Here is a 25090-nt window from a genome sequence, read left to right as displayed (position 1 = left end):
AAAGCAAAAGTACCACGCTGTTATAGTAAAAGTCCTGCATTCAAAGTCTTACTTAAAGAAGTATTTCACCGCTGGAAAGATGTTTTTTTTCTGTCTATGCAGTAGAAAAGCACAAATATGTTTGAAATTGGTGCTATACATGACCAGAGAAAAGAGAGAAAAGGCTGTGGTATTAATTTTTGCTCGAAAGAAAACCAAGAATGCACTGGGCTCGCCACTGAGTAGACAATTTTTTAAGCCACTTTTTTATGTCACTTAGAAAATAAGTACAGGGAGAAACTCAGTGCTGTCCAACTCAAGCAAGGACTTCTGTCCAAACCAAAATATATACCAAATACTAGCCTATATATATTATATATTACCAGCAAAATGTACTTGTGCCAAAGTAAAAGTACTTGTAATGCAGAAATAAATGGCTCCTTTGGTGGTGTTTTTATTATAATATATAACTTGGTTTTGAGAACCTTAATTTCCCAGATGTCATTGCAGTACGGGTGTTACTGTTTTGTGAAAGTTGATTTAAATCAACTTAAAAAAAAAAAAAGTATCTGTAGCTTGAAAGAAGACAGAATAAGGCAGGTTGCTGAACTGTAATTATGAAAAATGACACAGAAAATACTTGAAACAAGTTCACATGCATTGAAAACAGATTATTCTTACAGCACTGGCAGATTGACTTTTATGTTTTTAAGAAAATATGACTTTAAAGGTGTTGTTGATAACATTGATAACATTCAGCAGCTAAATGTCACTCTCTCCTTCCCCCTTCCATTGCATTCACTTCATAACAAGTGGTTGCCAGTTTGTTGCACAACCTGCATATTTTATGGTCGAGTGGAGTGAGACTTTGACAGACGGACATGTGAAGTGATGAATTACAACCTCAGCTATAGTTTTTTCTACACTATCTGGCAACTTGATCGCTGACGACCCAGAGATACCAGCGTCATTTTACTATTGGCTCACAAGCCTTGTTAGAAGTGGGAACAAAACATCAGGTATCTTCCACAGAGATAAATAAAACATTCATTTTGGACCCGTCAACATTTTTTAAATAATTAATTCACAATACATTTTTTTAGGGAAAATCCATACTTTTATTTGGCACCTTTCTAAAAGCTCTGGTGTATTACTTTTTAAAATTATTCGTCTACATAAAAATGTTATCAATAAGACCTTTAAGGACTCTAAAGAAATTACTCAATAAGCAGATTTTGTACACTGACCAATGCATCGTATCATGTAACATAAACTGTAAATACAAGTAAAGTACTATATATCAATATTGTGCTTAAGTACCGTGCCTGAGAAAATGTTCTTAGTTACTTTCCACAACTGAAAATAATGATAAAATGGAAATGATACAGAATTAGAGGGTCAAAGTTTAGAAATTTGTTAAAGGAAATTGTTAGAAGGTCAAACCTACCATGAGCAGAGCAGCAGAGAGACAAGCCTCCATTGGCAAACTGTACTTCTCTAAGGAGTATGTTACCCCTCTTTCTTCCTGAAACAACCCTAAAAAAATAATCATATGATATATTATTTATAATAAAAATAAGTATTCGCATGTGAACACAATTTTAAAATCAAACATATAAAGACAGCTGCTACCAAAAAAATCTCCTACACATTCTCAGAGGCTACCAAAGAAAAGCAATAAAAACTTACTTATGTTACTGATCCATATAGTTCAATAAGCAGTGTATCTCTCATAGACTAAATACAAATTTGCAGCTTCCAGTTTGGTTCGCCTCCCTACAAGCTGCTCCACATTCAGCAGAGGTGAAGCGGTGGGAAAACTCTTTGGGAATGCCCCTCATGCTACATCACTAATGACGTAGGAGAGGTTCCCCACCAGACTACCAACCAATGACTAAGAGACTTTCAGGTCCCCCACCTGGGCGCCTCACGTCACACCTGGTCTTCTCATATTACCTCTGGGGAACCCGCTCGTTCTGGCTCCGGCCTCTCAGACAGTGAGCAGAGAGGAGGAGGGGAGCCAAATAAAATGCATGAATGAGACCCTTGTTAATAAAAAACGTGTTTCCAACAAAGAGACTTTGTGTGTGTGCGTTTGCAGACTGGAATAAAATCTTTAATACTGCAACCGGTATTGTTTTTGTTCTCTTAGACTCCGCTGACGAGGGGCATGCTGAAGGTGAGATGCTGTGAATCAGTGGCGGACTCAGGTTGTCTGAGGGGCAGGGACCAAAATAATAAAGGGGGCACCAGCACACAGAAGCCTTTCTAGCATGATGGGCAGCCTATAGTGCACTGCAGCTCCTTTTCTCCATTGGAACGGCACCCTAGAGGGCATTTTATCATGTTTTCTCCACTAGAAGGACATCCTAGAGGGCATTTTATCATGTTTTCTCCACTAGAAAGACATCCTAGAGGGCACTTTATCATGTTTTCTCCACTAGAAAGACAACCAAGAGGGCACTCTATCATGTTTTCTCCACTAGAAGGACATCCTAGAGGGAACTTTATCATGTTTACTCCACTAGAAAGACATCCTAGAGGGCACTTTATCATGTTTTCTCCACTAGAAAGACAACCAAGAGGGCACTCTATCATGTTTTCTCCACTAGAAGGACATCCTAGAGGGAACTTTATCATGTTTTCTCCACTAGAAGGACATCCTAGAGGGAACTTTATCATGTTTTCTCCACTAGAAAGACAACCAAGAGGGCACTCTATCATGTTTTCTCCACTAGAAGGACATCCTAGAGGGAACTTTATCATGTTTTCTCCACTAGAAGGACATCCTAGAGGGAACTTTATCATGTTTTCTCCACTAGAAAGACATCCAAGAGGGCACTTTTGCTGCGTTGAGTCCACCAGTGCTGTGAATCATAAAATAGTTCCCAACTTGACAAAATCCTTAATTTGCAATACACTGTTTGACCACTTTGTGGCAGTATGGAGACATAAAACTGACATGTCCCTATACTAACCACACAGACAGGATATTATGGGTGTACAAAAGGAGGAGATATTGACATACATTGGTTGTTTGAATTGCTTAGGCTTAAAGGAAGGCTGAACTATGGACTAGCTTTACTTTCAGGTCTGTACAGCTGAGAACCAGGCAGACATGATCATCACATGTCACACAGAAAAGCCAATTAGATTTGTTTGAGCAGCTATCACTTGAGGATAATTGTAAAGCACAAGAGTAGAACAAGAATATTACTTTGACTGTTTGCAGACCTGACGTAAAGAACACATAAACCTGTTGTCTCAGTCATAACCATGAACATATTGAACCAAAAAAAAAATATTTTCATATCCAGCATTTGTAAAACAATTGCAAGCTATGCAGACGGTGTTTTATTTCTATATATTAAATATTGTCATCTTTAGCTTTTAGCTGTTGTGACCATTAACATCAATTAAGTTAAAGTACTAATACCACACTATTAAAGTAAAACTAGTAACACCACACTATATAAATAAACTAGTAAAATTTTCTATTTTCTTGTACTTAAGTAAAAGTAAAGAAACATTACCTGCAAAACGTACTTAAAGTGTCGCAGTAAAAGCAGAAACATGTCTTCTTTGGTGGTGTTTTATTATATATACAGTATATTAGGGCTGTCAAAGTTAACACGATAATAACGAGTTAACACTAATTTCTTTAATGCATTAACGCAATCGATCTTTCAGAGGTTGTTGCTCAGTTTTAAAACTAGAGTGAAGGTACTGGTGATATGAAACTAGAAAACCTAAGGAACACATTGGTACCAACTGTCATGTCATACTAGCTCGTCGCAAAGGAGGCTAAATAATGCTCCAAACTTACTTCCTTAAACTTTGGCGAGGAAAAACTGGCATGGCCATTTTCAAAGAGTTCCTTTGACCTTTGACCTCAAGATAATCGAATGAAAATGGGTTCTATGGGTACCCACGAGCCTCCCCTTAACAGACATGCCCACTTTATGATGATCACATGCAGTTTGGAGCAAGTCATAGTCAAGTCAGCACACTGACACACTGACAGCTGTTGTTGCCTGTTGGGCTGCAGTTTGCCATGTTATGATTCATATTTTTTTATGCTAAATGCAGTACCTGTGAGGGTTTCTGGACAATATTTGTCATTGTTTTTTGTTGTTAATTGATTTCCAATAATAAATATATACATATATTTGCATAAAGCAGCATATTTGCCCACTCCCATGTTGATAAGAGTATTAAATACTTGACATATATCCCTTTAAGGTGCATTATGAACACGTAAAAATGTGCGATTAATTTAGGAATAATCATGATTAACTATGGACAATCATGCGATTAATAACAATTCAATATTTTAATCGATTGACAGCCCCAATATATATATAACTGGGTTCTGAGAACCTTGATTTCCAGGTGTCATTGCTGGTGTTATTGTTTTGTTTAAAGCTTTTAGCTGCTGTGACCATTAATGTCAATTAGAATCAGTTCTCAGAAGCATCCCTGTAGATGGAATTAAAAAGGAAAGCTTATAACAACCCTAAATGTAAAGCTTGTTATGTATTGAGACAAGCCATTTTGATAACGTCACAGCGTATCATCAAAATCTACAAAAACAAGGGTGTGTGTCAAGCACTTCTCAACATCCTGCAGAAGTGTTTCTTGTAAACTTTAAGCCTTGTTAAGATAATTATTACCATTCAAACTTTCTCTGGGCCCTCTGACACTAAACCCAGGTGCATTCACACTGAACACAAATTACTTGATTGTGTCAATAGGAGAATTTAGAGACTCACATTTGCAAAGGTTTCATGAAGTCGTGATTGTAACGTTATCGTGCTTGTTAGTTAGGTTTATTGCCGGTTATTAATGAGTAACTCGGGGAGCTGCAGGGAGAGGGCGTGGAGGTCCTCTTATAGAGAAATGAGGTGACGCTTGCCAGCAGACTCAGACTCATGGCTCAGACAGCTTCTGAACTGACATTGATTTCTCACAAAATAGCTTAAACTTCAGATTTGAAGGAGATGACCGTGGTAAGTCTAAGTTCTGAATTAAGCCACATAAAGATAAGTCAATAATTATTGTGTTATTTCAAGGTAAATGTAAATGAAATCTTTTCTTTCAGCAGATGACCACTTGACTGACATCGAAAGCGTTTTTGTTTGCTGTCATGAACTCCGTCAGAAGCCTGTCTTCTCTAACTCTAATCTGTCTGTGTCTGCAGCTTCTGGGTTCAAGTAAGATTTCAGACCAATGTTTATCAGACCAATGTTTAAAGTATTACAAAATATAACTTAGAGCAATAAGTGTAAATACAAAAAGGTGTGTATAGTACCAGCACTTTTAATGTCTTCAATTGTCTTTTTTTATTATTTTTTTTTTTAATGACTCACTTAAACCACTTTGTTCTCCAAGATACAAAATTGTTTCATCATAAAATACCAATGAATACTGCAAAGAAAATGCTTTGACATAATCATACATCCAAAAGTAATATTTGAATTGAAAATTAAATAAAAATAAAATAAAATAAAATAAAATAAAATAAAATAAAATAAAATAAAATAAAATAAAATAAAATAAAATAATTCAATTCAAATCAATTCAATTCAATTAAAGCCAGGAGAAATAGCCAAACAGTCAAAATAAATAATAATAATAATAATGGTAAGTAAGTAAGTGAGTGGAAAATAAATTGAAATTCAATTGTCTTATTGTGTTTTTATTATGTTTATATTTTTGTATTGCCTCTTGTGGGACAGCTGAGAATAATTGATTGCTTTGAAGGCATACATTATGCCTGTCGGGCTCTTTTTTTTTAGTGTGATCTGAAATATCTTCTTGTTTTTCTTGATCAGCTACCTCTGCCAGTACCAGCCTGTGGGGTAAGAAGCTGCCGTTCAAGAGTCGTCCGTGTATGTGGCAGCTACAACCAGATGTTGTGGTACCAGCCCTGGAGGAGCTGAGTGTATGCATGCTTTTACGTCGTACCTATGAAACACAATGGACAGGTTTTGACTACAAAGCACCAGGGGGAATCCGCACAGAGCTGGGACTCAGGGGCACAAAAACACAGCTGACAGCGTGGCTTTTTGGAGAAGAACACAGCCTGAAGTGGGATTTGAAATTACATGAATGGTACTCTTTCTGTGTCACCTGGTCCGGCCCAGCTCGCAGGCTGCGGATCTACATTAATGGAACCAGTCAGCTTAAGGCCCCCCTGAGCTCCGTGACCCGACCACTGCAACTGGCCCCAAACGGCACTCTCACTCTGGGGGTGTCTCATTATGTAAACACAGAAGGCGAGCTGCAGCCGCAGACTGGGACGAATCTGCTTGGTGAGATTGGTCTGTTCAGGATGTGGGCCAGAGAGTGGAGCGCTGAAGAGCTGATGGAGCAGAGCTGTGCAGATGGAGACGTGGTGAGGTGGGACCTGCAGCAGTGGAAACACAACCTCCACTGTCCACCTGAGCCTGACAATGACCTACGTTGTGGTAAATATAGTAGGACCTTTTCATCAGCAGTTTGAGCTGTCTAGACTTTTAAAAATGAATTACTCTCAGAGTTTCCTCACACATAACAAGGCAATCTAGGGTAGGGGAGAGTTGAATGAGTGGAATGAGTGGGCAGATAATACACTTTGTTGTTCAGTAACTACAGTTTAAGGTCAAAGAAAAGGTAAAGCACACATTCCTGAGTTCAGCAGTAACAGGTTCATAAACCTGTTGATAGGTCTAACACTTTCCTTTGGACATTTTTTTTCTAGAGGAATCATTGAGGGCATGCCCTCATTTTCCATGATGTCGAGAAAGAGAATTATTATGCTTTTGTGCTTTTTCTTCTTTCCTTTATTGTGTTATATATGTTTTATGCATATAAAAGGTCTGCAAAGTTACAAAGCCCAAAGTCCAGAAACACTGCTCCTGAACTACCTGAAACGCCTTGCTCGAAGTCACGCCTTTTCTTCCATAACGTGGTGATGTCACCAAGTAACACATTTGCATAATACCTGCCTAGCAGCTAGTTTGGCACACCCTCAAACAAAGCTAGTTAGAAAAGTTTGGTTCGGTTGATCAATCACAACAGAGTGGGCCAGCTGACTAATCAGAGCAGACTGGGCTTTGAATAAAGCGTTTTTGAACATTAAGCATGTAAATATGTTCTAGTAGAAACCCATAATACAAATATGCACCTGAAAATATGTCCTCTTTAAAGCTGCCATTTTCTTCTCTTTTTTTATTTTTTTAGCATGGTCACTCTACAAAATCAAAATGTGGACATTCATAGTTCCCGCTACGGAGCCTGGAAAATGTTCAGTGTCACTGGAGGAAGTGACAAGAAACTGGGTATGAAGATTGTGTGGATATGTAAATGGAATTTGTCAAACAATAACAAAAAAGTCAGATAAAAATAGTTCATCTTTTTGTCATCTCTTATCAGATGGAAAACATTTTCCCTCACAACATTTCCGTCCATAACATCCATGTGTCATCGCCAAGGTAACGCAACTGTTATTAGCAAAACACTCCATTCAGCTGTTAGTGGTGGAGGAAGTACTCAGATCCTTATCTTACAGGAAGTAGAAGTAGCAATACTGCAATATAAAGATTTGAAGAGTCCTGCATCGGAAATATCACCATCAGGTATTATTAGTGACAAGCACTTAAAGTATCTAAAGTAAAAGTACTCAATGCAACAAGTGTTATACTATAATATATAATATATATGTATATATATTATTGGATTATCATTACTGATGGAACACATTTTAGCTGTTTTATATACTGTTGGACAATTTAATCTACAACTGTGCAAGGGGTGTCGCGATATACCGGTATTGACGATAACCGTGATATTTAAAAATGAAATTTTGATATCATGTTAATAAGACACATATGATAATGTTGTGTAAATAATCCATTTTTATATACAGTTATATTCTCTTGTATGTAATCTGTAAAGTAACCAAAGCTGTCACATTAATGTAGTGGAAGTACAGTATAAAGTAGCACAAAAGGATTCATGTAAAGTACAAGTACAGTCTTTATAAATGTATTTAGTTACTTTCCACCACTGCCAGCTGGTTTCTCATTAAGACAGAATAGCTGTGTGTGTGTGTGTGTGTGTGTGTGTCTTCTGTAATCATGGTTGAAACCTTTGACGGCATTCCTGTCTGTAATTTCTGTTATCTGTGTTCCCATACAGCCGCTCCTGCCATGTGGTTAATAATTCTGCTGCTCAACCACCTCAGGTACAGCGCTATTATTAAGAGTCCGCAGTTTGATTTTCCACAGAAAATGAAACAGCAATATCCTCAAAGAGCAGCTGATAGGAAACAGATGAGAGGCTTTTTTTTTTTTATTGAGAACATGACGTACATGAGGTCAGTTCAGAGGCAAGGTGGCTGTGAATTATTATATTAAGATAAATCAGTTAAGTAACTAAGTAAGTAAAATCGTTCAACCTTTTGAATGAAATTTATTATATCAGGATAAACTCCTTGAGATGCATGACCTCCAAACAAACACTCATAAAACAAATGGAAAACAGAACAGTACAAGACACAATGTTATATAACACAACGACAGCGACAAAAGAAACAACAATAATACATATATAATAATAATAATAATAATAATAATAATAATAATAATAATAATAATAATAATAATAATAATAATAATAATAATAAGGAGAAGAAGAAGAAAAAGAAAAAGAAGAAGAAGAGTACAACCTTAGACTAAACACAATCAAACGAACAATGATCAATCTCTAAATAGTGAGCGGAACAGTGATGGCATTCCTGAATGCATTGGTCTGTTTTAAGATGTGAAAAAAACATTTTTAAATAAGTGAAAGGATGACAGAGAACAAATATTTAAAGGTAACTTATTCCAATCTGAAGGAGCCCAAAACATTAAAGCTTTCTTACCAACTTCTTTATCTACAAAGGGGACAATAGAGAGGATCTGATCAGGGCACTTTAGTGAATAATTTGACGTATAAGGAACAGAAAATTGTTTTAGACAATAAGGATAGTTAAAGTTAATGCATTTAAAAAATAAATTGATACCAGTGAAATGTATGTCTTATATCTAGAGGGAGTGTCTAACATTGTGCAATGGTGTTTAAACCTTTTAATAAAGATGTGAAAAAATATCTGTGTTTTCAGGGATCAAGAGCATTGTCAAACTCCACCTGTGACAAGTGGTAAGACTAATTCAAATCATGAAAAGGATTATAATAATTACAGTATATAAACAAAACAAGCCAGATATTCTCCAAACAAGGAACAAATGCAGATTTAACGCATGCCACTGTGATATATCCCCAGTTTCAACTGTGAAGTCTATGTGAACGTGGATCCTGCTGCTAACGTAGAAGTGGTTCAGGCGAGAATCGCCTCGTTGCTGACTTCCACCTTCTCTTACGACTTCCTCAACCTGACAGCTGACCCGAACAGCATCAGCATACTACCTGTGGGTACGTATAGTCTGTACAGGAGTAAAACGCACTCACTGTTGTGTTTTAGTGGACTACTGCATCAGTCAAACATTAACCAAACACACATTTTATGACCATAATTATTGTCTTCAAAAAGGATGTATGTTCATGTCACATGAAAGTTGACCGCTTCTCTTGGGAGTGTATGTACGTATATGATTGTATGATGTTTGTTCAGTTCTTGTATTTTATGGACACAAGAAGACTTTGGGGTTTACTGGCAATATTCACTTGATGTATGAACATTAACAAATCCATTAAATTGATTCAATTTACCATGCACTTTCACTGAGGTTGTTAAGTGGCTGAATTAAAAGGATTCTGCATATATAGCCCACACTAATGAAAAAAGTTATTGCACACTTGCAGAAATACATTAGAGCCAGACACGTCATTTCTGTGTTTCTAAAAACACCTGAATATGTACGACTATTTAGGAAATTTACATTTCCATAATTTGATTTCCGTCAGACATCATGCTATTTTTGTAATGAATGATTTATTTGGTCTCTGTCAGAGTTACTCCCTCCAGTGTCAGAGCCACTGCCAACTGTCAGCACCGGTGCACCTTCATCAGGTGAGTATGCAAGAAACGATAAAACAATGTTCATGAGTAACAGAAATATGAAGTAATGTAATTTATTTTAATCAAGTTCAAGACAATCTCTTTGTGCTGTGATATTATCTAGTCTTGTCATTTGATTTCACAGAAACAGGTCCGACTCAAAGTCATGTAGCTCGACCCGCTAACATGTCAACGACAGGAGATCCTCTAGAAGTCAACGAGACGGCCAGTCAGTTCACTAAACTCAGATGAATCATGTTTGTCTGTCTTCTTGATTCTTAGTTCAGATCTTCACTGTTCTACTGTACAAGAGGAAATGTATGTTGCTGGAAGGCAGCATTTAAACATAAAAACATGAACAACATTCATAAAAACACAATGAGACATTTAAAGACATTAAACATGCTGGTTGTGTACACAGAACAGAGTACAATAATGTGATAAAAGCAAGAAACATTTACAAATATGGAGAAGATGAAGTGCCAAGCTGTGCAGGGAACAAAGAGGCAGTTTATATTAAGAGTGCTAATTGCACATGAGATGAAGAAAAACTTGTTGCATCTAATTTATGGAAACGTGAATTCCTGACTAAAGAAGTCCCTTTAAGACAGGCTAGTCTGGATTTGCTATGATGGATCTCGAATGATTTTAGTCGCTGCCCTGATTGATTCCAGTTTTCACACAATTACCGGGTATTATGATCAGTAAAATAACACCATCAGCTCTCTGTCAATATTTAACTTGAGCAGAATTTATAGTCTTTGTTGCCTAAATGGTAAATGGGCTGCATTTATATAGCGCTTTTATAGTCTTAGCGACTCAAAGTGCTTTACAGCACAAGCCAGCATTCACCCATTCACACACACATTCATACAGTGGTGGCAGAGGCTGCCATAGAAACATTCACCCGCACATTGACAGGAGCAATTTGGGGTTCATTATCTTGCCCAAGGACACTTCGACATGTAGACTGCGGGAGCCGGGAATCGAACCACAGACTCTGATTAGCGGACAACCTCCTGAGCCACAGCCGTCCACCAGCCGCCTGAGTGTTCAATTCAAAAGCTGAATTTCCTATCATTACAAGTACAAAGGTACTGGGGTCATTAACAGTTTATTAACTCATAGCCATCAGTCATTGGTGAAGAGACTAAAGAGGGGGGGCAGGACCAAACTGTGTCAGGGAGCCTGTAGAGGACAAATGCTGCTAGACGGAACACCACTTTTTATTCTTCTGTAAAATGTTTGACAATTTCATTCAGGTTTTGTCTTTGAATGGTCCGAATCAGAGACGGTGTTACATTGAAATATGTGACCACCGAAATCTGTGACCGCAGACAGACAGCAACACAAGGTCACCATTTCTGATGTCTGTCCTCAGAAATGGTGACCATACTGTACCTGTGCAATACATGACAGAAAACACACAAAACTAAATTATCAAAAAACAGAAATGGATTTGATTATTTTTAATTTAAATATATATTCACAAAACAAAACTGTAAAAGAAAAGTAAAAGGAACCCCAGAGGACTCACATTTTCATCAGAAATGATGAGTTTATGTGTTACTGGCTCTCTGCGGTCACAGATTTCCGTGTAACACCGGCTCTAACCAATTTAGCGCCCTAGGCAAGACTTTAGCTGGTGCCCCTTGCATCACAGCTAATTCCATTACCAATTATTGTGTTGGTACACTCACACAGAAACTGCATAGCTTTATGTCTTTGAGACTATAAGCTATGCAGATCACACTCAAAAGAAAAACTGTTTTTCTCATAATTATGTTGTAGACTATTCCCCAAACACCTGAATAGTCTTTCCAACGTTCCCTAATGAATTTAAGGTCGAAGTACTTGACGTTAACTCTAGCTATTTATTAGCTATTATAGGGTGATGCTGTGGGCGAATCAGGAAATAGGCCCTATTTAATAGGCTTCATTTTTATGTTGTTGTTGGCTTTTTTGTAATATTTTGAAATAATAGTATTAAAATAGTATTAGCAAAAAGATGCATCGCTGTGTTATCTGCTGTCTTTTCACTCCTGCAGTTCGACCAGACACGTTCTTCAGAGTTAATCTGACCTTAAGTATGACTGGCAGCCCGACAAAACCAGAGGAGATTATTGAGAAATGGGTATGAGACTCACACAACTGCACATGAAAGCGTCCTTTACTATAAAAAAAAAAAATGTGTAAACTGAATTTATTCTCTTTGGGCAAAAGGTGAAAGAACAGCTAGAGGTGAATCACACCATGATTGTGCTGAATCTTCTCATAAAGGAGAACGCTGGCAGGTGGGTCCCATTGAATTCACTTTATTGTCGCATGACTAGCATCTCTGGTTGACTTATTATTCATCTGTGATATTTCATAGGAACATGGAGCAGCACAATGGACTGATGGTGAGAATGTGTTTCTTTTTAATAGCAAGACAAGTCAGATCAACAGATACAAATTCACTTTACAGTTCAATCCTCGGAATAATATCTCACACCACTGTAACAACTGATGTATTCAACGCAACATCTCTCTGGTTTCCTTTCTTTTAGATTTCGCCCAGCCAACAAAAACAGTAGGTGACTAAAACAAGAGAAGAATTATGGTGCAGAAAGCTTCCTGTTTTATATGCAACTAATTGTATATTTCATCCGCAGATATTGCTGCACCTTCCATGTTCAAGAATACAATGTAAACAGTGCGGCAGAAACTCAAACTGTTATTAAAGCTGCCTTGACATCAAAGTATGAAAATAACTCCATTATTATTCAACCTACGGAGGTGGCGATCAAGCACATTGGTAAGTTGGATTTACCCAACACATATAAAGATGTGTTCAGTTATGGAAGAAGACTTGACAACGTGTATATCTTATTTTTCAGTGCCAGAAAACTGTTTAGAAGAAACTACTTCAACAGTCTATGGATTATACATTTGGCCTGAAGCATTTCCACAAGTCAACCAAGAAATGGGATGCAGAAAACCCAAATCAGAGAGAGCCTTCAGGCTTTGGTAAGACATTAACTTCCATTTAACGTCCAGTGGATTTAATATTTGACCGGAGACGATGAAATTATCAGGGCAAGAATATGATCTTAACATAAGCCAATAATCAGCCCAAACACTTAAGCAACCATCGTGCTGTACAAAATGATTTATTGACTGACATTATAAAGCAGCGTATTATCAATGTCTTTATAATGACGCATATTGTGATTTACGATTGAGACAAAGTGTAATAATGTTCAGGGGTTTATTCACACCAGCCTGAGTCATCTGAGCCGACACTCATCTCTTTTTTTTTGGTATATTGCTCTATTTACTCGTACAGATCCTGTTTGTCTTTGTCGTAACAACCTGTTTCCATAGAGACAGCTGAGCGAGACAAGAAAAATTCCCTCAATTACAATGTCCTGTTCTCAACCAGTCCTCCCACTCTGCACACAAGCTCTGACCCACATACATGTAACACTGATGGATCCGTGCCAGCCTGCAGCTCAAATCAATTTCCTATAAGTGAATTATTAGTGTAATGAAGGGCTTCAATCTTCTGGCTGCCAAATTTGATATAAATATCACTCAAGGGACAATATGAGTAATCAGTTTTATGGTCTCTTAGTGAAGCCGTTGATGCTTATTAAGATTAAAACACATCATCAGCAGTGGACAGGTGGTTTTTATCACCCTTTTTCTGATACTTTGTCAAGTTCAATAAACAGACCAGAAATCATTATTAATGTCTTCTTCCTCTGTTGTTTCTGTTCCTCTGATTCTCTTTAGTAAGTTAGACATTGAAACTGACGCGACCAGCTGGGCTAATCCTGATATGAAGAACTGCAAACCGTTTATAACCATATCAGACCTCGACAACATCACTGTCGCTACCGGTAAGAGCATCAGACACACACCATCCAATGTTTATAATATTATTTTAAAAGATACTCTAAAATAAAACATTTCCCTTTCGTGTTTATTTTTTATCCTTCCATCTAAATCCTGATATATCCAAAGACAAAAGCAATAGAGTAACACATCACAGCACTAAATTTGGACAATCAGCTTTCTCCATGAAGGGTTGTCAGCTACACATTACCAACTGAAATCAAAGTAATTCCAGGTATAGAGTCCTTTATAACAAAGGTTAAGTGTTGACTAAAAGCAAACCAGAGCTGTATCCATTTTTAGCAAGTTGTATTGTAAAATACCAGGTGGTATGGGTGTACTGTGTGATGTGTATTTTATTCTATTTCCATATTTGTATTGCATTGTGGTCTTATGATATAAAAAGCTGTGTATTTTAATTACAATGTAGATGTAAAAGACCAACTAGGGACAAGAGTTGAAAATTAAAAATAAACTCTCTGCGCAGCACATCTGTTTCATACCCTGTATTGGAACTATGTTAAATCTAGAGCAATAATAACGCGTTAACGCAAATTCGTTTTAACGTCTCTAATTTCTTTAATGCATTAACGCAACTTACGATTTTTAGATCGTAGTGAGCTCAGTTTAAAGGCTAGAGTGAAGATTTTGGTATCATATGAAACTAGAAAACCTAAAGAAACCATTGATACCAACCATGTCATACTTGCTATTCGCAAAGGAGGCTAAATAACGCTCCAAACTTACGCTAAATTTTGGCGATGAAGGTGTCCCTTGACCTCTGACCTCAAGATATATGAATGAAAATGGGTTCTATGGGTACCCACGAGTCTCCCCTTTACAGATATGCCCACTTTGTGATAATCACATGCAGTTTGGGGCAAGTCATAGTCAAGTCAGCACACTGACACACTGACAGCTGTTGTTGCCTGTTGGGCTGGAGTTTGACATGTTATGATTTGAGCATATTATTTATGCTAAATGCAGTACCTGTGAGGGTTTCTGGATAATATTTGTCATTGTTTTGTGTTGTTAATTGATTTCCAATAATAAATATATACATATACTTGCATAAAGCAAGCATATTTGCCCACTCCCATGTTGATAAGAGTATTAAATACTTGGCAAATCTCCCTTTAAGGTACATTTTGAACAGATAAAAAATGGACAATTGTGCAATTAATCGTTAAAAATGTAAATCATAAATCAAAATCAAATAAAACTACAACAGAAAAGCATGGCAAAAACAACAACTAGAAACATTAATGACAGTATTGTTTTGTAGGTAACGCGGCTGAGGTGGTGGACATGATTCAGGACCTTGTGGATGCTCAGTTAGGTAGCAGTGCAGAGCTATCTTCCTCCGAGCTGGACACGGTGGTGGAGAAGCTCAGAGAAGTGGTTGATATCAGCAGCATCAAACCTGCTGTTGGTGCCGACATCGTCAATATTGTTGCAGATATCCTGATTTCCAAAACTGACATCACGCCAGTGGCCAGCATGTAAGTGTGTGTCTGTTTAAAACACATGCATGTGAGCAGTTGTAGAATGTAACTAAGTACATTAACTCAAGTACTGTACGTAAGTACAATTATGAAGTACTTGTACTTTACTAAAGAATTTCATTTTATGTTACTTTAAGCTTTTACTCCACAACATTTTGACAGCAAAGATTGTCCTATTTACTCCACTGCATTTATTTGACAGCTTTAGTTTCTAGTTACTTTGCATATTCAGATTATTAATAGAAAATAGTAATATAAAAAATCAACGAATACATGATGGTGTATTATCACGGGTTAAGTTACCCAGCAGTACATAACGTACTTAAAATGAGCTCCACCTTTACCAGCTGCAACATTAAAGTGATGGACTCATGCATTACTATTTATAATTAAAATTAAAATCAAAATGCATAATGAGTACTTTTACCTTTGTACTTTAAGTATACTTTGATGCTAATATTTTTGTACTTTTACTTAAGTAAGACTTTGAATGCAGGACTTTTACTTGCAACAAAGTATTTTTACACTGTAGTATTGCTACTTTTACTTCAGTAAAAGGTCCTCATACTTCTTCCTTCTTCCTCTAAATATTGTCTTCTCTAATCTTATTTTCTTGTTAATCTATCTGTATTTTTTCTTTGGGAAAAGTGTCCTTAATCTGACAGATCAAATGGGGAACAATATGGATTTCCAAGATGAATATACTGTCAGTATAACAGCACCCTCTCTGGCCTTGTCCATGATCAACGTAGATAGAAATGATTTCAGTGGCCTCACCTTTGGTGTGTCCTCCATTTCTTCAACCATGAATCCAGAGGTGAGACGCTATAATATGTAGTAAAGGGTGCCGCAAGTTTTACTCATGAGTAAGTGAGATATCCACAAGCCAAAGAAATGCCAGGCATTTTTCACAGCAGCCATGTTGATATGTCATTGTTCCGCCCTCATCAAAGAGTCCCTTTCCTTAATGACTCTTTCAACACACTGTAGTCAAAGAATGATGGATTCATTACGCACCACCGTTTAGTATTGACAGTATGAGAATGGGGTAAAACTCAAGAAAGAAAGTAAAGGAAACAATGATAGGATAAGCCTCATTCATACACATTCCCATCATGCCTATTTTATACCTCATAAATCTGATATATCTGGCTACCAATATAGCTAACTGAAAGCCATTAAGAGGACAGGTTATATGGTGAAGGATGAATAGTGCATAACACATAAAAACATGGCCTGACCTAACCATCCACACAAAATATAAACATTAACGCAAATATGGACATCTTATAAAATCTGTACTTAGAGACAATGCATCTAAAAAATGATTCCAAAAGAAGACGGATGTAAATGCTTCAACAAAATAGTTCCACAATGCGCTTTCTACCCAGGAATGCAGGGAAAACAAAGATTGCCACCTATAGGGTTCAAAGGTCAAGCAATGTCACCTGTTTTAAAAAGATTCAGCACCACGTAGGCCGCAGCCACAGTGGTTGCAAGAATTAACTAAAGGTTTACTTTTCTCAGGCCGGAACAGTCATTGCAGGGTAAACACAAGGTTAATTAATAACATTATTATTATGGCCCTGTTCCATTTAGGTGGGACAGGCCCCTGGTATTGTGCATGCTGGCTCTGTTTTTTAATTTAACCTTTATTTAGACAGGTAATATTTAAAGGACACGATGTCTTATTCTCAAGGTTAGGAATGGCTGTGACACTCTATTACACCTGTGTTTACCCTACTGTGACATGTGAAAATGGCTGCTGTGAAAATGGCCTATTTCTGTTGCATTAATGTCCTGGAAACAGTGTTAATAAATTGACGGTTGCTTTTAGATTGACAGTTGATGAGAAATGACCCATGACCTTTTTGTTTCTCAGATTTTTGTCAGCCAGAGCTTTGAGAGTCAACCGTTCCCTGACACCAATGCAACGATCTCTTTGCCCTACGAAATCCACAACTATTTCCCTCCCGGAGAAAGAAAGAAAACTCGAGTCCAGTTTCAGTTCTATGGAACAAATGAACTTTTTCCGGTATTAAATCTTCTTTGCTTGTTACTATCTGTCATCTTGTTCTTTTCTTTTTCATTTTTCTTATTGTGCTTTTTGTGACATTTTGGAAACAAGTTTATTCGCTGTCTTGCAGAGAGTTAAATGAAAAGATCGACACCACTCACACGTCTGTGGGATAAATATGAAGCTACAGACAGGAGATGGTTAGCTTAGCTCATCATTGAGATAGGAAACCATTGACTGTACAGTATGTAGTCTGTAACAGCATAAGATGGACAACATGACAACTCCTTAAAAGTGAGCCAAAACATCTCAATCGCCCCCTGGTGGCTGGCGGCAGTATAGGTTATAAAGCCCGCCTCCTATGGGACATGGGCCAAACTAAAACGTCAAAATACACGTTGAATATGTCAGAGATGGTTTCTGTCATTTTAGGTAGTTCTTATCACGCTGATGTATGTTCAAGTGTTAATTTTTCTGATACGTTAGATTTAAATGAGTTATTATGATGCTGTAAAAAGGGGGGGTGAGACGTCATGATTGGCAGCTGTGAGCTTCTCTCGCTGACAAACTGCAGCTGTGCTGGGCTTGTAATTGGTTCGGACGGTGGAGCCGCGGTATCGAGGTTACCCGCTCACTACTACACAGACTCTGGCTAAAAATGACGTCCAAATCTCAAGATGGCAGATATTTTGGCTTAATTTCTGTACAGTGGGAGGAAGTGGAGACGCGACATCCATCTTTATATAGTCTATGGTGGAAACATAGACAACAAAAAACGCCTACAAGCGGCTCGTAATTAAAACACGTTATTTCTGTTTAATCCGTACAAAAAACAAACTGTAAAAATGACAATTTGTGAGTTTACAGGGGGTTATGTGCCAGACTATTTCTTGGCTGGGCGCAGTGACTTCCTGGAGTTTTGTCGTCACCTTGAGGTTGCCAGGTAACCAGCAGAGAATAGTTATTTTACACTTGGGTTTTTGTGAGGATTAAACAAATAAGATATGATGTGCTAATTTAGAGGATTTTGAACTGAGACAGGCTAGCTGTTTCCCCCTGTTTCCAGTCTTTGTGCTAAGCTAAGCTAACCGCCTGTAGCTTCATATTTACCGTACAAACATGAGAGTGGTATCAAATATCTCATTTAACTCTCGGCAAGAAAACGACTCTGCGAAATGTCAAACTCTTCCTTTATGAAATAACAATAAAACAAATGTGGCACTGAAATAATGATATTTTTAGCATATTTTATTGACCAATGACCTTATCCTTGTCCTGTCTCTTAATGTGACAATACTTTTAACAGGAACCACACTCCAATGCAACACAGAGCAGCTGGAAATTGAATTCCTATATAGTATCTGCCAACATCAATAACAGTGATGTCAGCAACCTAAGGGATCGAGTGGTGGTGACCCTCAGCCACCACACACCCAAACAGGTGAGAAATGAATACAGTTCATCAGTAAGAAGAACGGTTCTGTATTTCACTCTAAAACCATCATCACCTCCCTGTTCTTACAGTCAGAAGACAAAGTACAATGTGCGTTTTGGGATTTCCAGAAAAACGGTGAGTTTGTCATTATTTATTATACTTTATGTTTACAGTTGGATTTAGATGATTTACAGTAATTGAGCCTCATAGTACGTTTTAGGAACCAGTGACATCAATAGAGATCCTCAACGCAGGAAGATGTTTGTGATAAGCTGCTTTAATCAAATGTTTGTCTGGCAGGTGGGCAGGGTGGTTGGAACAGCAATGGTTGTGACACCCTGAGTATTTCTGCGTATCAGACAAGCTGTCTCTGTGATCATCTCACACATTTCGCTGTACTCCTGGTGAGTCATTGGTCTGCTTTTTATAAATCAAACCAGGGAACAAGCAACACCCACAAGCACCAACATACTGGGTGCAATCTGGACAGTTGCTAATGATGCAAGAAGCTGATGTTAACACCACAACACCACTTCATAATTATACCATTTATCTTTCAAATAATTATGATGGGATGAGTCTTAACAGCACAGTCTTGAACTTCTGCTTCCCATCGTGTCTGTTTGGGTACTACCACTAGGGGGGTTTAAATACAAGCAAACAATAGATTTTGTTTGTATGTTGTGTTTCAGGATGTATCCAGAACGCCCATCAGTGAAGCTGACAGCCAGATTCTGACAATGATCTCATATCTTGGTTGTGGTATATCCTCCATCTTTCTGGGCATCACTCTTCTCACCTACCTTGCTTTCGAGTAAGTCACGCGGAGCGACACTATCATGCTCATCACATTTTCTGCAATAACCAGCTAGAGGAGACTGGTGTTGGAAAAGCGGAGGTCGTGCATTAGCAATGCTGCTTAAAATCAAATTTTGCCTGTTATCAGTGTGAAATCCAGAGGCCTTTCAGACCGAGTTGTTCCCTGTGTCGCATTTCAGGAAGCTGCGTCGAGACTACCCATCTAAAATACTCATCAACTTCTCAGCTGCCCTACTGGGGTTGAGCATGCTCTTCCTGCTGGGCTCCTGGCTCTCGTCCTTCTCCAACTACAGTCTGTGCATTGCCACCGCTGCAACGATGCACTACTTCCTGCTGGCCTCTTTCACCTGGATGGGCCTGGAGGCCGTGCATATGTACCTCGCTCTGGTCAAGGTCTTCAACATCTACGTTCCCTCCTACATCCTCAAGTTCTGTGCTGTAGGATGGGGTAAGACAGAACTTGAAGTGCTTCTCACTGTAGCTGAAAAAGTCCAGTTGGCTGATTCAGGTTCAGGAGTGGATTTTGATAAATTGGGATGAAGCAGCTGGGGTTTTATGAATCTTGATTTCCATCAAGTATCCTGGAAAGAATCATGTAATTTATTACAGGGAAATAGGAATGTCCTTGAAAGAAAAAAGCTCCATTTGCACACAATTAAATATTTATGCATTGCTCATTTATCATATCTCTTGCTTATAGACAAATTGTTCCACGTTCAGTTGATCTACTGTGCTGTGACTACAAGCCTCTCCGGGTTAAACTAGCAATTCATTTGAATATCATTAAAGCTGCAGTCGGTAACTTTGAGCAAATACGTTAAAAAAGTTATTTTTATAAAATGGTCACTATATCCTGACAGTAGTGCATGAGACAAGTAATCTGAAAAAAAATCATGTGCCTCTGTGTCCTCCTGTAGCGCTCCTAATGGCATTTGCAAGACTGCACAGCGTCTGAAGAAAAACAACCAATCAGAGCCGAGCAGTCTCTAAAGCAGCTGTTGCACTGCTGGTGAAACTCGCGAACTCCAATCAAATGGTCAAACTAGGCAGCGCTGATCAAATATGAATCAATTTTCTGTTACTGTAATTCCTATTTCTCACCTCAAATGCTTTCAGAAACATCTTGTAGTGTACTGTTTAGCCGTAAAATGAGGCCAGTGGGCGGGGCTTGTTTTTGGCTCGACTGTTTTTAACATGTCACAAATTCCTCGGCTGCTCTGATTGATTGTTTTTACTCGGGCGCGGTGAAATCTCACAGATGCCATTAGGAGCACCGGAGGACACCGGAGGACACAGAGGCCCATGAGTTCTTTCAGATTATCTGTCTCATGCACTACTGTCAGGATATAGTGACCGTTTTATAAAAATAACTTTTTATCAGATTTGCTCAAAGTTACGGACTGCAGCTTTAAGTGTAAGTGTGTACATATTGAACAAAGTCTCTATTTTACCTATAATTAGATTAGATTGAAAAAAGGCCCATAAAATAAAGCATCACCAATGAGTTAGACGTGATCCAGGGGTTGTAGCAGAACCTTAAAGGGGAAATCAGCTATTTTAAATAAACATTTTTTGTTTGTTTTTAATTTGAGAATTAATTCAAAAACAGAAACTGCAACAGACAGAAAATAACACTCATTTCATTATTAATGGCAGGAAAATGAGCACCTCACACTGTCAGTTTGGGAATTTAAGAGAAAAACATAACCAGAAATATATTTGGGAATTGTTTTCTTCTTTGCCACAGTGTGTGAATATGTTCAGTTAACTCTGATCTCAATAGTATTTTTTTTGTGTGTTCCCACAGGTGTTCCTCTGGTCATAGTCAGCCTGGTGCTGGCCATAGATAAAGATGCGTACGGCAGCAATGTGTCTGAAGAGTCGACTCTGGCGTTTCAGTCCGCTGAATTGTAAGTACAAGCACTAGTGGTCTGTAGTTGAAGCAGGGTGAGTCATGGTGAGTAATGGGAGCTTCATGTCTCAATTGACATTCGGCAGTGTCTTAAACAAATAAAGCATGTAGTTGATGACATTTATCATAAATCCCAGTGTAAATGACATGATGACCGTCCCTCTCCCTTCCTCCAGCTGCTGGATTCAGAATGACGTCTTCTTCTACGTAACGGTGGTGGCGTTTATCCTTCTGATCCTTCTGTGCAACATCTTTGTATTCATCGTGGTTCTGATCCAGATCAGACAAATGAAGGCCAATAAACGGTCAACAAACAGCAGCAGTGCTCTTTATGACTTGAGGGCGGTGGCCAGTCTCACCGTCCTGTTGGGCCTGACGTGGTTAATGGGCTTTTTTTCATTTGGGCCGGGCAGAGTGGTCCTGCTGTACCTGTTTACCATCGCCAACACCTTTCAGGGTAAATATGAGCTGCAGTTGGTGTTAAGTAGGTACAGAAGAGCGAGTCATTTTTAACTCAGCATGTGTTCAAACTGTTCACATTCACCACCATGCATTTTTACAGTTTATCTCCTTGGTTTTAAAGAGGACCCATTATGCTCATTTTCAGGTGCTTACTTGTATTTTGGGTTTCTACTAGAACATGTTTACATGCTTTAATGTTCAAAAAATGCTTTATTTTTCTAATATGGCTGTGCTGCAGCACCTCTTTTCACCCTCGGCCTGAAACGCTCTGTTTGAGCGCCGCCTTCCCCTCCAGAAAAGCCCAGTCTGCTCTGATAGGTCAGCTGAACCAAACTCTATGGACTCCGCTCCAGCTCCGCTCTAACTGCTTTGTTTGAGGGTGTGCCAAACTAAGCGCTAGACAGGTATTATGCTGATGTGTTACTTGGTGACATCACCACGTTACGGAAGAAAAGGCGGGACTTCAAGCAAGGCGTTTCAGGCAGTTCACGAGCAGTGTTTCTGTGGGGGAGAGTAACTTGCTTTGGCGCGGACTTTGGGCTTTGTAACTTTGCAGACCCTTTACTTTCACAAAAAACTATATAACACACTAAAGGAAAGGGGAAAAGCACAAAAGCATAATAGGTCCCCTTTAAACTGATTTCATATTTGTGGTACACAAATGTAAAGACAATAACACTTTTAAGAGTGCAGTTAAAGGTAATAAATGAAAATGAAACTATGAAGTGCTAAAAGGAATAGTAAAACAAAAATACTATTGTGTCTATGTTGCAGTATTTCACAATTGTCTACAATGTCTGCTCTTTTGTCCTACAGGGTTTTTTGTCTTTTTGTTCCACTGTTTGATGAAAGAAAATGTGAGGAAACAGTGGAGAATCCACTTGTGCTGCGGTCGTTTCAGACTCAGTGATTACTCAGGTACATATTGTTTATGGACGTGGAACGTATTGCAGCACAGTGGCCAGATGGTTGAGTGGGAAGTATTTTCAAGACGGATGATTTATGCATTGTTTTCTCTCTCTCTCTGTCTTTCACTGTGTGTTCAGACTGGAGCCGCACTGTGACAGTGGGCGGTCGCTGCAAAAAGAACCATCTTGTTAACTCTGACTCAGTCGCTTCTGACAACACTTCCACCATCAGGAAGGTCTCCGACTCCTCAACAGGATCAGCACCAAACCACCACCAGGGGGCATGAGCAGGCCTCTGTATGTGCCCTTCAGTATACAGTAGCTCTATAGCCTTCAAGATCCACTGTGCAGAAACAAACACTGATAGCAGAAAATAGAACAGCTCCATGTCTGTAATGGGCAGGGAAAGATCAACTAAACCACACGTTCAGCAAGATACAATGGGTACATGGACACTCCTGCACATTAATTAGCCATAATAATAATAATAATAATAATAATAATAATAATAAGGTTACAGTCAGAACAGTAAGTTCAAAGTACAGTAAAGGTTACAGTCAGAACAGTAAGTTCAAAGTAAAGTAAAGGTTACAGTCAGTTCAAAGTACAGTAAAGTGCACATTGTATGCAAGCATACATGTTTTGTGTTTGTAAAACTTTTAATAGTAATGAGTGAAGTAAATGTTGCACAGGAAGCAGTTATAAGAGTTTTCCATTTAAATGTAATGTGAATGTAATGGAAAGGACAGTATCTGTAACCAAGAACTGTTTATATATATATATTTGCAAGACATGAAACCATCTCTCAGTCTGCAGTCTGCTTCTTCTTTGGACCTTAAAAAGTTTCACTGCTCATGATATTTTCCTTTGAAGACATTTTTTTAAAGTATACTTAATGTCAATGATAATAAAATATGAATGTTTGGTGAGCGTCTGAAGATTGCTTTTTTCTATGTGAAGATTTCAACCCATCAAAAGCACCAGTTTGTGAAACAGTCATGAAAGTCAGTGTATTGATTCGTGTATATAGACACAAATTTCAATTTTTTTTTGTGATGGTCAGCATGAAATCAATCCACGTTGTATGTAATCCACGTAATTGTGAACCGGGAAGGAGGCCGTAGTGGATGGGTGGATCAAAAAACACATGACTTTCGCTCAGGAGACTGGTGTTTGTGTCTCGTGTGAAAACCACAAGTCGAGGTTGATTTATATGCCATGTAACTTCTGTACTTAAATTAGGCCGCTTCCAATGTTCAAGTAGTTTTGTTGCCTAAACCTAACTAAGTAGTTTTATTTTGAAAAGACTGGAGCGAAAATGGACACGTGTTGCTGGACATTCGTAGGAAAACATACAAAAAATGTGTTGTTGAAAGCCGTCACGGGAAAAAAAAGAGAAAATTTGTGTCTATGTACATGAATCAAATAGATAAAATTTTGTGACTATTTCACGAACTGCTGTGAGACTGTGTTAGTACTACATAGTGTGTTAAAATTAAATAATTATATTCTCCTATTGATATCCTCTATAAAATATTGCAGCAGTTGAAATCATCATTTGCTAACATACACAATTAGCAAACAACTACAGCACTAAAACCACGCTGATTTTCTCATTATACTTTAGTTTCTTCATTTTTGTCACGTCCGTCCCATTCTCGTGATTCAGGAACGCCTAGAGGGAATTTCTTCAAATTTGGCACAAACGTCCACTTGGACCTGAGGATGAACTGATTCAATTTTAGTGGTCAAAGGTCACTGTGACCTTACGAAACACATTCTTGGTCATAACTCAGGAATTCATATGACAATTATGACAATGTCAGACGAATGTCTGATTTTGGAAAGACATTTAAACTGCAACTTCACTGGTTAGCAGAAGCATACAACCACAAAAATGTCAGCCAGAGACAGTCCTACCACTCTTCTGTGCAATGCAACCTTATATTTTATTATTGCAGTAAGTATAGAGGATGTACTCATAGAAACAAATGAGACCCAATTTGTTTCTAAACGCTGCAGTGGGAACACGGAAAACCACAAGTTAACCACAGAACCCACAAAGGTCATGGTTTCTTCAGATATGGAGGTCCATATGGATTTAAAATGAATAAGATGTTTGTTTTTTT

At 38.2% G+C, this 25090-nt stretch overlaps 1 protein-coding gene and 1 long non-coding RNA gene across 4 annotated transcripts; one reads left to right on the top strand and one right to left on the bottom strand.

The window, feature by feature from the left end:
- Positions 1–4903: 4903 nt before the first annotated feature.
- adgrg4a (adhesion G protein-coupled receptor G4a) lies at positions 4904–23726 on the top strand. 3 transcript variants are annotated; one of them, XR_005208048.1, is made up of 30 exons: positions 4904–4988; positions 5084–5192; positions 5814–6449; positions 7204–7301; positions 7396–7454; positions 8161–8206; positions 9128–9165; positions 9290–9438; positions 9977–10036; positions 10170–10253; positions 12073–12158; positions 12248–12318; positions 12399–12426; positions 12574–12596; positions 12679–12821; positions 12904–13033; positions 13802–13908; positions 15189–15405; positions 16057–16225; positions 17291–17443; positions 18732–18866; positions 18950–18995; positions 19161–19264; positions 19553–19674; positions 19859–20127; positions 21487–21589; positions 21768–22048; positions 22870–22971; positions 23100–23474; positions 23512–23726. XR_005208048.1 is itself a non-coding variant. In XM_037779446.1 (29 exons), exons 2-29 carry the CDS (start codon positions 5126–5128, stop codon positions 23246–23248), a joined length of 3675 nt encoding a protein of 1224 aa, XP_037635374.1. In that variant the 5' UTR covers positions 4904–4988; positions 5084–5125; the 3' UTR covers positions 23249–23516. The 3 variants fall into 3 exon arrangements, 1 of the variants encoding a protein (XP_037635374.1); XR_005208049.1 differs by having other exon boundaries at positions 4913–4988; positions 5081–5192; XM_037779446.1 differs by having other exon boundaries at positions 23100–23516.
- On the bottom strand, positions 22337–22567 carry LOC119493933. Its single transcript, XR_005208050.1, has 2 exons — positions 22419–22567; positions 22337–22376 (listed from the first exon to the last, which is right to left on the bottom strand). It is a non-coding gene; the product is annotated as an uncharacterized LOC119493933 (long non-coding RNA).
- Positions 23727–25090: the final 1364 nt, after the last annotated feature.

This window comes from Sebastes umbrosus, chromosome 9 (assembly GCF_015220745.1).
Source record: "Sebastes umbrosus isolate fSebUmb1 chromosome 9, fSebUmb1.pri, whole genome shotgun sequence".
NCBI lineage: Eukaryota > Metazoa > Chordata > Actinopteri > Perciformes > Sebastidae > Sebastes > Sebastes umbrosus.
Note: the sequence above shows the minus strand (reverse complement) of the source record. Positions and strands in the feature narration are given on the sequence as shown.

Coding starts and splice junctions, on each gene's coding strand:
- adgrg4a (XM_037779446.1), top strand. CDS start 5,126: ATGAACTCCGTCAGAAGCCTGTCTTCTCTAACTCTAATCTGTCTGTGT. Junction 9,166..9,289: donor AACTCCACCTGTGACAAGTG/GTAAGACTAATT, acceptor ATATATCCCCAG/TTTCAACTGTGAAGTCTATG. Junction 22,972..23,099: donor CAGACTCAGTGATTACTCAG/GTACATATTGTT, acceptor CTGTGTGTTCAG/ACTGGAGCCGCACTGTGACA.